The sequence below is a fragment of the Durio zibethinus genome, chromosome 5, assembly GCF_047325235.1.
Source record: "Durio zibethinus cultivar Kanyao isolate XHJ-2024 chromosome 5, ASM4732523v1, whole genome shotgun sequence".
Taxonomy (NCBI): domain Eukaryota; kingdom Viridiplantae; phylum Streptophyta; class Magnoliopsida; order Malvales; family Malvaceae; genus Durio; species Durio zibethinus.
The window spans coordinates 28,868,747-28,884,297 of NC_143166.1; the positions used below are offsets into that span (position 1 = coordinate 28,868,747).

At 31.7% G+C, this 15,551-nt stretch overlaps 1 protein-coding gene across 2 annotated transcripts; it reads right to left on the reverse strand.

The window, feature by feature from the left end:
• Nucleotides 1–10,877: 10,877 nt before the first annotated feature.
• Nucleotides 10,878–14,756, reverse strand: LOC111282617 (Phototropic-responsive NPH3 family protein). 2 transcript variants are annotated; one of them, XM_022870769.2, is made up of 3 exons: nt 14,050–14,756; nt 11,774–12,880; nt 10,878–11,579 (listed from the first exon to the last, which is right to left on the reverse strand). In XM_022870769.2, exons 1-3 carry the CDS (start codon nt 14,110–14,112, stop codon nt 11,124–11,126), a joined length of 1,626 nt encoding a protein of 541 aa, XP_022726504.2. In that variant the 5' UTR covers nt 14,113–14,756; the 3' UTR covers nt 10,878–11,123. The 2 variants fall into 2 exon arrangements, with proteins under 2 accessions (XP_022726504.2, XP_089617088.1); XM_089760962.1 differs by having other exon boundaries at nt 10,895–11,579; nt 14,148–14,755.
• Between the last annotated feature and the right edge of the window lie 795 nt (nt 14,757–15,551).

Genomic DNA, 15,551 nt, shown 5'->3' on the forward strand with positions numbered 1-15,551 from the left:
AATCATACCGAAATAAGATAACTTTTCACTTGTCATAATAATCCAACTCAATGATGTCATTAATCATACCATAATAGTCAACATTTCCCTCTAAAAAGTTTGTGTCCCTAGCACTACATAACTAGTAGTTGATAAAGTCACAACAACTCTTAAATTTTGTGTACTTCTAAATCTCTCACAGGATTTAATGTGAAATCTAAATCCATTGATGATGAAACTTTTGTATCATTTCACAATCTGGCTTGAACCGTATGAAAGACACTTCACCTCTTCACTAATAAGCCTTCCCCTATAAACCTATAAGAGTGGAATAAATATATATGTTATTAATGTTATTTATACCATAAACATTCTATGTAGATTTCTCATAATGGGAAGTATGACATTATTTACAGTTGCTCATAACCATTCATGAAAGTTTTCAGCGAACAACTTATCAAGCTCTCAGGGGTTTGATCATCGATAATGTGCAGGATCTCTCAAATTATTTCTATACTCATTATAAAGCAACATGATAAAGTATTAACAAAAAAATAAAAGAAAATAAATTATGCTTAATGTAATGAATAATTTCTTTACTAAAAAACTTACGTGCGAAATGATTCAATTAAGTCATGATGAAAAAGAACATATCGATGTGCTTGTGCCCAAGATTTATCATCTAACTCCACTAATTCAGCTTTACCTATTGGTTGTCCAAAACTTTGAAAAAGATAATTATAAGCAGAGTTTGTATGCTGCATACCAACATTTTCTCGATGGTCTATTAAATCTCATTTCAACATCTTTCAAATAACAAGAACAAAATGTCATACACTCTTCTGCTAAATATCTTTTAGCAATAGAACCTTTCGAACAGCATTTGTTGCGACAATAAGACTTTAACCTTTCTAAAAACCTATAGCATAAAACATTAGTCATATGTTATTTTAAATAGAGTGGCTTGATCATCAATAAAAACATAATCAATCTATTAATAAAGAATACATTTCAATAGGATACATCCATCAATAATAAATTAGCTCACCGACTTTTGCTTTATATGGAAGGTGAATAACCAAATGCATCATAATAGTGAAGAAGTTTGGAGGAAAGATCTTCTCTAAATGACATAAAGTAATCATGGCTTGATCTTGAAGTTTGTCAAGCCCTTCCACATTCATACATTTTTGACATAGAGATTTACATATGTTACTCAATTTAATTACCATAGAAATGACTTGGTTTGACATTGATGAACGTAAAGCAATTGAAAGTAAGTCTTGCATCAAAATGTGATAATCATGTGAATTCAATAAAGAAAGTTTTCGCTCCTTCAAATTCACACATCTCGATATACTTAACACATTACCATCTAAAACTTTGACATTTTTTGAAACCTTGCAAAACACATCTTTTTCAGCTTTAAAAATCTCAAAACAAGCAGTAGACAATCGATATTTACAATTAGAAAGCAACTTCGAATAAAGGTCTGGGCAAATCCTCATATCAACTAGGTCAAATCGACTCTTTAAGTTATCTTTGGATCTTTTATTCACATTGAGAATTATCCCGATAAAATTTTTACAAACATTCTTCTCTATGTGCATCAAATCAAGGTTATGACATAATAAATTATATTTTCAATAAGGCAAATAAAAAAAGATACTTCTTTTTTTTTCACAACTTAGACTCATTGGGGTCATGTGCTTCATCATCTTCTTTATCACTTTGAACATCAAGATTATCAACTTGAGTATGAGTATCACCAACTTACGTAATATGAGGTCAGATACCTTCAAAAATGTCTCTCACTCTTTTCTTTGATGGAGTCATTTTTTCATAAGTGAAATTGATATCTTTTAACTTTGACAAGATATTAGACCTACTAATAGGTAAAAGCGATCTCTTCAACTCTTCAGTTTTATCAAATATACGTTTTTGAAATCTAAATCGATGATTATAATCTAACCATCGATGATGTCCTATATAACAGAACTTCCTACCATTAGGTAACAACGTCAAACATGTCTGTGCAACACAACATGGACGAGCATAATGACCTTTTGTACTCTAACCAGATAAATTCACATAAGTAAAAAAATCATTGATAGTCCATAATAAAGCAGTATGCATATTGAAGTTCTCTTTTTTTGATGCATCATAAGTCTCAACTTCTTTTCATAATTACTTTAACTCTTTAATAAGAGGTTGTAAGTAGATGTTTATTTCATTATCTGGACCTTTTTTGTTGGGAATTATCATAGACAATATAAATAACTGTTACTTTATAGCAATCTATGGTGGTAAATTGTAAGGAATCAATACAACTAGCCAAGTACTATAAGAAGTACTCATCATTTTGAACGGGTTAAATCCATCAGATGTTAGTCCAAGCATAACATTTTTATGATTAGATACAAAGTCTAAAAACCTAAAATAAAATGATTTCATGCCAAAAAATCTACAAGATGGGTCAATGATCCATCATCCGTCTGCTTCTCATGATGTCACCTCATTGAAACTACAATTTTGGAAGACATGAAGAGTTGTTTAAGTCTTGGTATTAATGAAAAAAAGCATAAAACCTTAACAGGCTTTTTTTTTACATATACCTCATCACCATCCTCATTCAACCTTTCATCAGGGTTTTTGTTCACCCAACGATAAATACCACATAAATGATAAGATTCTTGATTTTTTTATCCCTCAAATACAACATGCAATCTTTGGAATAACTATGAATTTTCTCATATCCCAGACCTAAATCTTTGATCATCTTCTTTGATTCCTTACAATATTCAAAGATTTTTACAAAAGAAAACATTTCTTTCATAAACTCTAATAATAAAGTTAAAGAGTTTTTTATCCATCCACATAAGCATTTCAAGTGAAAAAGATGAACACAAAAAGATAACCTTGAATGCTTCAATCTCTCAAAAAGTTTTTATTCATATCCTCAAGTAACCTATAAAACTTTAATGCTTCTTATCTAGGTTGTTGGTTATGTACACCTATCCCAGGTTTACCAAATTCATGCATTTCAACATTAGATTGATTAAATCCTTCATTTTAGGGAAAAAGATTATGAAAATATTGGTTATGTATGTTAAAAGTATCTCACAATATGCCTTCAATGTTATATACTATAAAAAGATCATGTTGGTGTTGGGAGAGCTCTTAAAGTTAAAAAAACTCTAGTGAAAGACCTTGACGATACAGACTCTCTATGAAAATACCAATTAACATATCCCAAAAGAAATTCAATACAAATAAAATATTCAAAAATAACTTGATGCATTTGCCACTCGATATTAGCACATTTCACACATGGGCATAATATCAAATTATCTTCACTTGTATTCTCAAATGCAAAATTAAAAAAATTTTCCACTACATCTCTGTACTTTTGACTTAATCTTGACTTTTGCATCCAACTCTTATTCATTTAGTACTTGCTACATTATTAGACCAAATGTATATAAATAATTTATATAAAAACAAACACGTACAATACTTAAGTTTACTATGTTTTAAACAAAAGATAATAACAAGATCAGTACTTACATAAAATGAAAACTCCTTGTTGTGAAGTAATTTATCAGCTATCAGATATTATGAATGTTAAAACTCTGCTGTTAACGCAGACAATACCTAAGAGTACTTGTAGTGGATTTTAGAGAAAATTGTTTACACAAAAAAAATTACGAATTGCAAAAGCTGAAAGAATAGTTGAATGAAGTAAAAGCTATAGTAAATAAGTAATGAATAGTCAAAATAGGGTTATAAAAGACAATACTCAAATAGTAAAAGCTGAAGAAAAGTGAAAATAAATTATACTTGGTCTGAAAAGAGAAATAGTATAATAATAAAGATGAAGCTTGAAGTTAGTGATTGGTTGCGCTAAATTTAGAAATATTTTTATTAGACTGGATTATGGAAGGCGTTTACTAAGAAAAATACCTACAATAATTCCATCATAAATATTTTTTGAATATATTATAGGCACATTCAACAGAGTCGTAGTAGAATTGTTTGAGATTATTAAAGGTATTTACGCTACAAAAAACACCATCACTAATTTCATCTAAATTTTTGTGTATTTATTGAAGGTATTTTTTACATAATACGCCTTTAATAACTCCCTTATTTTTATCTTACAATATCAGTGAAGATGATTTTTTACAAAAAAATGTCTTCAATAATTTTTTTTAAAAAATTTTTTAGGATTATTAAAGGTGTCTTTTGTTGAAAATGCCTTTAATATTACACAACTTAAATTTTAAGGGGTTATTGAAGGCTTTTATTCTAAAAAAATACTTTGACTAATTCGTTTTATTTTTTGAAGCAATTTATTGAAGGCGTCTTCTAGTGCAAAACGCCTTCAATATTCCAGTACTCAAATTTTAAGATGGATAGTGAAGGCGTTTATTGTAGAAAATGCCATTACTAAATGCTTTTATTTTATTTTAAGTACAAACGCATTGAATAATTTTTAATTAAAATTATTGGTATTATTAATGACGTCTTCTAGTGCAAAATACCTTCAATAATCGAGAACTTAAAATTTTTAACGGTTAGTGAATGCATTTATTTCAAAAAAATGCTTTCACTGAGTACATTTCATTATGTACATAATTATTAAAGGTGTTTTTTATAATAACCACCTTCAATCATTTTCATTCAAAAATTTTGAGATTATTAAAGGTGTTTTCTACTAAAAAACACCTTCAATATATCAGTACGGTTATAAAAGATGTTTATTCCATAAAAATGCCTTCAATAATTTCTCTCTAAAAAATTTTGAGATTATTAAAGTGTCTTCTACTGACAAAGGCCTTTAATAATTCCTTTTAAATTATCTGAATAAATATTGAAGGCGTTTCATGATAATAAATACCTTCTAAAATTTGTTGGGATTATTAAAGGCATCTTCTACTGTAAAATGCCTTCAGTATATAGCTACACAAATTTTAACACGATAATTGAAGGCGTATATTCAAGAAAAATGCCTTTAATAATTTATTTTAAATTTTGTAGATAATTAGTAAAGGGTTTTCAGATAACAAACGCCTTCAATAATTTTCCTCTAAAAAATTTTAGAATTATTAAAGGTGTTTTCTACTGACAAACGCCTTTAAGAATTTTTTTTTTTAAATTATCTTCATAAAAATTAAAGGCATTTCTTGATAATAAATGCCTTCAATAATTTTCTTCTAGAATTTGTTGAGATTATTAAAGACGTCTTCTATTGTAAAACACCTTCAATATACCGTCACACAAATTTTAACATTGTTATTGAAGGCGTATATTTAAGAAAAATGCCTTTAATAATTTTTTTAAAATTTTGTAGATAATTAGTGAAGACATTTGCGGATAATAACCACCTTCAATAATTTCTTTCAAAAAAAATTTGGGGTTACTAAAGGAATTTTTTATTATAAAATGCATTCAATAATTTGTTATAAACTTTTAAAGTTCACAATTATTAAAGGCGTTTTCTACATAATACGCCATCAATAATTCCCTCCATCCTTATCACGTGCATATCAATTAAGGTAATTTTTTACTCAAAATACCTTTAATAATTTTTAAAAATTATCAAAGGCATTTTTTTGAAGATAAACGCCTTTAATAATTTCATTAGAAAAATTTTTTTTGGATTACTAAAGGAGTCTTTTTGTAAAAAAATACATTCAATAATCTTCAATAAAATTTTAAGGGGATTATTGAACGTATTGTTTTCATAAAAACGCCTTTAATAATAATTTTTATATTCATTTCCCTACCTTGAACATCGGAATCACAAATTGTTAGTATACAGAACGATTAAAGCTGCGTTATTCAACCAAACCAAACCCTTAAATAGATTTCTATCAGACCATTGGTTTCTTTATCCCCATCCTCGGCACCGACCTTTAATAAATCAATGGTGCGCACCTCTCTTTTTACTGATAAGTTTTTCTTTTAGTTTACTGTATTATTTATAATATTCGATAGAGATTTTTTTTTCGGTTCCTTAATATTTACATATATGTTTATATATTTTCATTAACTTCACTGTAAACATAGTCGTCCATGCACCTTTCATTGCATGTATGCTGTTTTTATGTAGTACGCCTTAAATATTATGGTTTGCTAATCCTTGTTATTTGATTTTTTTTGCTGAATGATATTGTATGATATTGGGGCCTAAATCGTATGCTGAATGGTTTGCTAAACCTTGTTGTCTGATATTGTATTGTCGAATGGTATTGTATGATATTAGGGGGCTGAATCATATGCTGAATAGTTTGCTGAACCTTATTGTCTAATATTATTTTGTTGAATGGTTTTGTATGATATTGGGGGGCTGAATCATATGTTGAATAGTTTGCTGAATGGTGTTTCTGAGTGGTTTGCTGAATGGTGTGTCTGAGCACATGCTAATCAGTGTGCTAAATAGTATTTATGTATGTAGTATAGTATTGATTGTATTTAATTACGTACAATATTAAATTTAGGTGGGCATAAACCTACAATTGACTTAACATATATAATATCAAATATGTTTTTTTAATGGGATTAATGAAGGCATTTTTAACAAGAAAACGCTTGAATCATCCATAAAAAAAATTTTGAAGGCATTTTTAACCAAAATCGCCTTCGATAATCACCCCAAAAATTTATTGTGTGGAATATTAAAAGTGATTTGGGCAAAAAATGCCTTCAATAATACTAACTAAAAATTAATCGAATGGATTATGAAACGCGTTTTCCTATGGGTAACGCCTTGAATAATCCCTAACAAAATGTTATTGAAGATGTTCCTGGATATAATCGCCTTCAATAATCCGACCATTAAAATTTATCATCTAGAATATTAAAGGCATTTTTTACCAAAACTGCTTTCAATAATCCCCCCAAAAATTTATTGTGTGGAATATTAAAAGCGTTTTGGGTAAAAAACGCCTTCAAGAATCCGTCTCATCTTTTTTGTATAAATTATTGAAGGTATTTTACAAAAACGCATTCAATAATACCAACTAAAAATTAATCGAATGGATTATGAATGGCGTTTTCCTACGAGTAACGCCTTGAATAATCCATAATAAAATGTTATTGAAGGCATTTTTGGATATAACTGCCTTCAATAATCCAACCATTAAAATTTATCGTCTGAAATATTAAAGGCGTTTTGAGCCAAAAACACCTTCAAGCATCCGTTCAAACTTTTGTCTATAGATTATTGATGACATTTTTGACAAAAATTCTCTTTAATAATCACAACAAAAATTTATTGATTGAATTATAGAATGCGAGTTTGGCCAAAAATACATTCAAGAATCGGCTTTATATTTTTCCTATGGATTATTAAGGGCCTTTCTCTACGAAAAACACCTTCAATATTATCTGAAAAAATTTTTAAAGCAATTGGTAAAGGCATTTTTGTCAAGAAAACGCCTAGAATAATCAATTACAAATAATCTCTGCAAAAACTCAAAAAAGGTAAAAAGGAGGGATCTAACCTACAACTTTATAGTTAACATTCATACGATTCAAACATTTTGATATAATATTATTGAAGGCGTTTTTGAACAAAAACGACTTCAATAAGCCTGTGAAATTTTTTGGTCCAATTATTAAATGCGTTTCTTGTAGAAAATACTTTCAATAATCTTATACAATTTTTTATTAGGTGATTATTGAAGGCATTGTCTGTCAAAAACATACCTTCAGTATTCATTAAAATTTTTAAGACAGGATTATTCAAGGCGTTTTAGTCGAGAAACGCCTCTGATATCAAATCTTAGGTGGCATTTATAAGTAACAACGCCGCTATTTGAATATTTAGTAGCATTTTGATAACAAATGCTTTAAATTTTATAAAAACATGAAAATTAACAGCATTTGTAAGTGAAAGATCGCTACAAAATTATTATTAATACATCATTTTGTTGTAGTGATTAACCTTAATCGATATCCATATAAGGCACCGTTAACCAAATCCTAAGAAAATAAGTTTTTTTTAATGCAATTATCATATTAACTATCAGTTACTATATTTAATGTAAACTATTACTATAAATAGTATCTTAATTAACTTTAAAAAATATGTAAGCATAAATAAAAAAGTGAAAATGTGAATGTAAACGGCTTAAGTCAAAATTGTGATCAAGAAACACCGTGAACTTAATTATGATCAAGAAATACTGAATGAAACTTAAGTTAGATCAAATTTAATCACCCGTTAAGACTAAAGTCAAACTTTCTTATCCCCTTTTGCCATGCATACTAGAATCCAAGGTCAAAACCTTGTTACTTCCAAGAAATGTCTTTTTCATTTTTACGTGGTAAGCAATCCAGTTAATAAAATACGTACGTTGATAAACTGCTACACAACATTGACAAAAGAAGCGCAGTAGCCGGTACTCATCTCTCAAGATTTACCGTCCGTTGAACAACTTAGGATCGATGTTTTTTAAAAAAAAAAAAATGAATGCGTGCATCGGAAATTAAAAGAAGAGTGGCGTTTAAGCAAAATAATGCTGTGTGGATTTTCTGTCCCCATTGATATTCTCTTGGTTCTACCAACATGAACCGTTTAATCAGCCCATTTCATTATTGCAACTTGTTTTCTTCGAAAGGGAGGTGTAAATAATTTTCTACTAGCAGCATGCTATCTTAAGGTTAAGGGTATGATTATTATAAAAAAATGGGATTAATGGTGTGATTAACATGTACCTATAAACAAGGGTTAAGAATAGTTAGAAGAAAAATGTTTAATCAGCGTCACTTGGTAAAAATTATGTATTAAATGTAAAAAAATTTCTTAAAATAATACATTTTGACTATCCTAAACAATATTTATAGGTAGCCGTTAACCATCTTAAAATTCTTTTCTTAAATCAAACAATGTCATTAAACACTAGTTAATATTTCCCTAGGATTAATTGGATTGAAGTTACTTTGACTTGTGCCAAACTAATAAAACTTCAATTGGCAGCAGGTCCATGATTCACAGCTTCTGGTTAGTAGTAATAATTGAGATAAATACATTGTCGGTCACTTTAGTTGAAATGCCACTAGGCGTTGTTTGGTTCAGTCCCGCATTGGATGTGTGATTTTAATAGCATTGGCTGCTGATGGACCTGCAAATATTCTCTAGAATTTAACTACCAAAAAACCTCAGGCACAGGTAATGTTTAATAAACAGTGAGCTAGATATCTAAATTCCATGGCTTTGGCACCTTGACGCCTTTTTTGTCGGTTCATTGATTGAGTGGATAAGGCGCTTGCCATGTATTGCACAACATTTTCCATTTTCATTTTATCAGAAAAAGCGCGTCTGCCATCTAGTAGTTGCTTGTTAATCCTTCATCGGGATTATAAATTGCTGTTATAAATTACTAGTGTAGAACTGAATCATGTATGCCATTGAAAATGGCCGATGACTGCATGCAATAATCTTCAATTTTCAGTTAAGTTGCAGTGGCAGCTTTTTTTAGCATTTTAATTAGATGGTCGTGTAATCTAGGAATGATTATAATCATAGATCACCCAAAATTAAAATTTGTATGTTGTATCATGTCGGGACAATCCATATATCACATATTGACATTAATTTTTTATGGGTCATATTGTATTGATTTAATGAGTTCAAAATTTTTAATCATTCAAATATATAAGCCATGCTTTTACAATCTATCATTGTAACAATAAATAATATCAAGCACAACACAAATAATGTTGAAGTGACCGTGCCGTTAATTACCCGATCTATTTGACACCTCTAGGCTAATGGAAAGAGAAGCATTGGCCTCTTTGGCCACTAAACTACCATCCACCGCCGCCTTGCTCGAATTACTAATTATTAAAGAAACAAAACTACCCAAGATATCACAAACCACGATTTCTATATGTTCTTCGTCTCTTTTTTTTTTTTTTTTATGTTGTTTTCCAGTTGTCTACGTCTTTAGAATATAGCCACCTATTTTGTTTCATTTTTTTCTAGTAAGATGTGCAAATCTTTGATAAACAAAAGGCAGAGAAAGTATTTAATAAGCAGATAAAACGACAAACAAAGTTACATTTGGCCAACAAACAGTTGGCCAAGCTTCAATAGTGCAAGTTTACGAAACTTCTGGTGAGGTACCTCTGGGGTAAGCCGAGTCAACCAATAGTAGTAAACCACAAGCAAATAATCTCCAAAACCTACTCCAGAGACCGACCTAAAATTGTCAGAACACTAAATCGTTGGTTTCATCATGAATCTTTTGACTTTTTCTTTGGGAGGGGGTGCATGTGCCATCAATTGTATGGACCCTTTCAAAATTAATGGGGGCAACCCAACGACCCTCAGGTGACCTTATTCAGAATCTGAGTAATGTGGTTTTTCGTTCTATTAGTTGGCTGATTCTTGGCAAAGACAAATTTATTGGCATTGAATTACTGAGCTGAATGAGAAATAACAGGGAAAAGAAGGGTTCTGAACCAATTTAAGGTAAGACGACACAGTGATTGCCAAGAATGCTCACACAAACATTCATCTATAATTCAAGTTTAGAAAGATTAAATGAAGGATGTTTTAAGAGTTGTACAACAAATGCTGTTGATGAACACGCTCACTATTTGGTAACCCCACCAAAGCAACTATGAACTGTGCATTATCGGATATTAGAAAAGATTATACTAATTGCCATGCACTGATAAGCACTTGCCAGCTAGCATTACAATTTGCCTCAGTGTGAGAGCGACTGTGGAAAAGAACTCAACCTTGGAGACCTATCTTGCACATAAACCACAACATAGAGAATTTAAGAGACACTGTTCATGAAATAGCATAAAAATGTCTTTTTTCTTTGTGGTTGTACAAACAAGATCTCTTCTTTTTTTTTTTTCTCTCTTGTAGTTCAATAACTGTAGAATTAATTACTTGGTAATTAACTTCCTGATTCTTGTATATTTACCTTCTTAATTTAGTTAGGCTTGTTTTCTATAAATTGTATTTTTCTCATTGAATAACAAATAAAAAAAACATAATTCTTCAATCTCCATTTTTTCCTGAATTCAATATCTAAAAGAACAAAGGGGAAAAAATTATACCTCAATGCTATACATAGACAAGGAAATAATTAAGAGACAAATATTGTGCAAAATTTCTTTCATGAACAGAGCCTGGGCAGGGATCTTGCAGTACTATGGCTTGATTCTTTTGATTTCATGATTTTGGCCATCTGGGTCTGCATTTTCTTACAGACTTTCTCCAATTCCGTCACCCTCCATTGCATCCCTTGTAAACGTGTTCTGAGATTTTCATTGTCAGCTGATATGTCTAGTCTCTCAGAGAATAAAACAATTTGTTCACTGGCTTCATCTTTCTTTGCCTTGGCTCTCGTTTCGATGAAACTACAAGGAGAATCTGTGTATAGTTTAGCATCGTTAGTGCCCTGGAGTAAGTTCTTGAGCTTCAATTGCTGGGAGATGAGAGCTTTTACTGTACTTTTAGACCGAAATTTTGCATTCTGAGAAAGTTGTATGCAGGCCTCTGTAGAGAGCTTCTCATAGTTCAGTGCACAACATATCTTTATTTTTTCTTCTTCGGACAACCCTGCATGCACCTATTAAAACCATATTTATTCCAAAAGCAGTGAATATTATTATGGAGTAAATCTTTGGGCTGTTAATAATTCAATTGCAATTTCCAGTAGTAGCATTTTATGATGTCAGAACAGATTAACTTTCATAATAAAATGTTCAAGTTCATATGCTGCATATTTCCAGGGAACTTATATAAAGGAGATCAAAGTACTACCTCCAGATAAATGTCCATGGCGTGGTATAGTTCATCCCAAGAGTCCCTGGCAGAATCCGGCAGGGCCACTACCAAAGCAAGAAACTTTGACGATTTTAGACAAGGATCCGGAGCTACTTCTGCTATATATAGATCTATCAAGCTAGCAACCTTCTTCATTCGCATTGGAGATAATTGCCAGCCTCCTCCATGCAGAAATGCTTTCAGAAACCTGAGGACAAGATTCACATCATACAAATAACTTGTCCCATATGGAGATGGAATTAGCAGATTATCTAATGTTGCTTGATCTATCTGAGAACCTATCATACTCTCCAACTTGTTCCGGCTACTTTTGTTTATGTTCAAACTCAGCACCACTCGAAGAATCCCAAACAAACTCTTGGATGAAATAGAACTTGGATCAAGAGTGTAAAGTATATCAATCACAATTTCTAAAACTTTGCGTTTCTCGTCAGATGAGGCAGTATAAAACTTTGACTTCTGGTAATAGAAGAGGAACCGGCTGATGATTACATGATTGTACTTCCGAGAGACCATAGATTTTATCAGCATTTCAATCAAATTGGGACTCAAAACTGAAAGGTCTTCAAACCACCATGTTGCTCGAGAGAAGCTGTTTTTCAAACTCTCGGTACTTTTAGTATCACAGGAAAGCCGGAAACCTGAGCTATCTGGAGAAGAAGTAGATGCACAAGGACTTGCTTCACTGGTCATGGCCAACCTCCCAACAAGTGAATCCAAGCATTTTTCAAGTATACCTGAAGAAGTTGCAACCTGCTGTAAATCTTGGCAATGCTTCAAAGCAACCAAGAGATCAGGCCATGTCCAATAGCCGATCTCTTCAATGGATTTCTTGGTTTTTTCTAATAGATTACAGTTTCCTGATACAGAATTGTTCATCTCCATGAATTGAGCAGCAGAATATAACAAGAAAATGTTTGAAGGATTTATGTCAATTTTTCCATTGTTGTAACAAAACCTTGACATAAGTTCAAAATTCTCTGCCCCTCCAGGAAAGTCATGGAATATCACTTTATTTCTCTCGGCACATGTGGATTTACCAAATAATTTGCTTAACCTGCCCGAAAATGAGCAAATAATTTTCTGCCAATGACCAGACAAGAAGAGAATTAGATGATGTGATGGCACAACAACAACGCAAAAACAAAATTAAGAAAATATAAAACTCTAACAGGGATAAAAACTAGAACGTCCAAGAAACAATACAACAACAAAAATAAGAAAGCAAAGAAAATTACAAAAACAGGAATGCGGATTACCGAGAAAATTGGGAGAATGGGAAACAAAAGGACAGTTTAAAGGTGACAGACAAAGAAGTGAGGAATTATTGTAAAGACAGTCTCCAATCACTTACTCATGAGAATCTACCAGGGCTTAGAAAAAACCCACAAAAAGAACGAAAAATTTTTTGAGAGAATAAATTCATTGCATTTACCAAGAAAGAAAAAAAGAGAGAAAGTGAAATTAAAAGGCAGTATCTAAACCAAGAAAACAGCAGAAAGGAGGATGAGAATTGAGAGGTCGTTATTAGAGTGATAAATTCAGTGATAAGTAGCAAAGATGTGAACTAATCATCCCAGCAAAGAAGGAAATGAACAGTAATCAAAGCCATGAAAGCAACCCTCAGTCCTTCTCAAAAGCGGTGAATAAAACAATTAAGACATGGAACATTAAATCACCCTAACAACAGCCATAAATGAGAAAGGAAAAAGAAAACAAAACAGAAAGCCCTACACACTTTCGGCAAAAATTGTGAACATGGTGATTTTCAGGAAAGAAGAACAGGAGCTATGAGCTTATGACCCACATCGCTGCAGTGTAGGTGTGAAATTAAATGTTGAGAGGTACACTGAAAATACTACAGAAAATTTATTAGAGAATGTGACAATTGTGAAACTGTAATCATATGAATTCCACATTTCTCACACTGCAAAAATCAGAGACACAAAACAAAAGCATATCATAGCCTATGAATCTGCACTGAAACACATGATACATTCACAGGCACAAAGCCCAGATCAGCTATTCTGAGAACTAGCAGAACACTAACATAAAATAAGGAGTTTTGAGTAGAGCACATCAATTTCTTTTGGACATTGTAGCATATCAAATTGAAAACAACAAGAGTAAACAAAGAGTTGGCTTTTGAAGAGAGAGACACAAACCCTTAAGAAAAGTGTTCCTTTTTTCCCCTAAAAAATAGAACATTATAAGCAAAGTGTGAGAAATAAGGAGGTAGAAAACAGAATTACCTTGTCTAGCAGGAAAGTCTCCTTTCCATTAACATCCACCTCAAGATCACAGCAAACTGCCATGACCCAAAATAAACAAAACCAGGAAAAATACCCACCTCAAATCAAGAGTCTTTTCTTTGTTTTTGGAACTTGTATCAGAAGTAAAGAAAAGAATTTTGAACTACCCAACGGAGGCACAGAAGGGAGGAGGAAGCCAAAAGGTAAGTGGGGAGAAGCACACAAAGTCACAAAGCCATATACCATATTCTTTAGAAGGGGAAGAAGACAAACAGAAACAAGTGATTCTATAGTCACCGAGCTGACTTTGGTTCTGCAAAATGAGGCAATAGTAATCAAATTGGTGCAGCACCAATATGGTGGTTTCTCAACTGGGATAACAACGACAAGACTCTAAAAATGTACAAAAAAAAAAAAAGGAGTGCAACAGGGTGAATAAAGACAGAGAAGAGATATATAATATGTTAAGACAAGTAATTTAACTAAAGGAAAAACAGTTTTCCTGTTACCACCTGACATTCCTGCTACTTTTCTATGTAATAATACAGTAATTATTTTCTTTCATTTAAAACATTATATAATAGAGAGAATAATTGTATATTTTACTCAAAAATAGTGATTTTTCCTGGGAGGGCCTTTTATAAAGCTTGGAACTCAAGCTTTTTTACTGGCTTTCCCTCTCTCTTGTTACATTTTCCTCGCTGCCAGTATCTAAATCCGTGCACCCACCACCAAAATATATATGTTATAATACTACGAATATGATCTCTTTCATGAGTCATGATTTATTCCTTTTTTCTTGTAGTAATTTGCAATGACTGAATTGCCCATTTTGAACCCTTTTTCAGTTTCACCAGGGCGAGCCGGCCAGTGTTGTGGTGGACCAACTACTAAAATGGGTCCCCACTGAAAGATTCATCTTTTTAGTTCGGATAATCATGTTTATATTGTTTGATGTATTTCCCTTTGTTTTGTTCCCAATTTACTATTCTTAATCTTGTTTGGATTCTCCCTGAAAGATTTGTCCTTGTTTGCAATTTTTTTAATTTAAGTTGGAACGATAGTTTGTTCATACAATTAGATTTACTGTTATAGACAATCAGAGTGGTTGACTAACTAAGACTCATTATGTTAATAAGATAGTTCAGATCATGTTCTAATACTTATTTAAAAAAAAAAAATTTGCATAGTTATCACGGGCATTTGAGATACCAAATAGGGATTGACTTACGATAAGTTCATTTGCTTTGATAGTGTGTGATGTTATATTTATTTACAGTCGGTAACCTCTCAAAGGGGTGGCCTGTAAGGGTACCTCAAAAGCTAGTTTTCGTTAGGCCTCTCGACCTAACAACCTTGCGTGGTGGTCGGCCACGGTCGGGACATGTCCAAGCAAGAGCCAATGCTTCATCACAGATCATACTGTGAGAATCCTAGATCATGTACACCTGATTTAATCATCTCGTGAACTAGCTCTGATACTATTTACAATAGAGATGCGG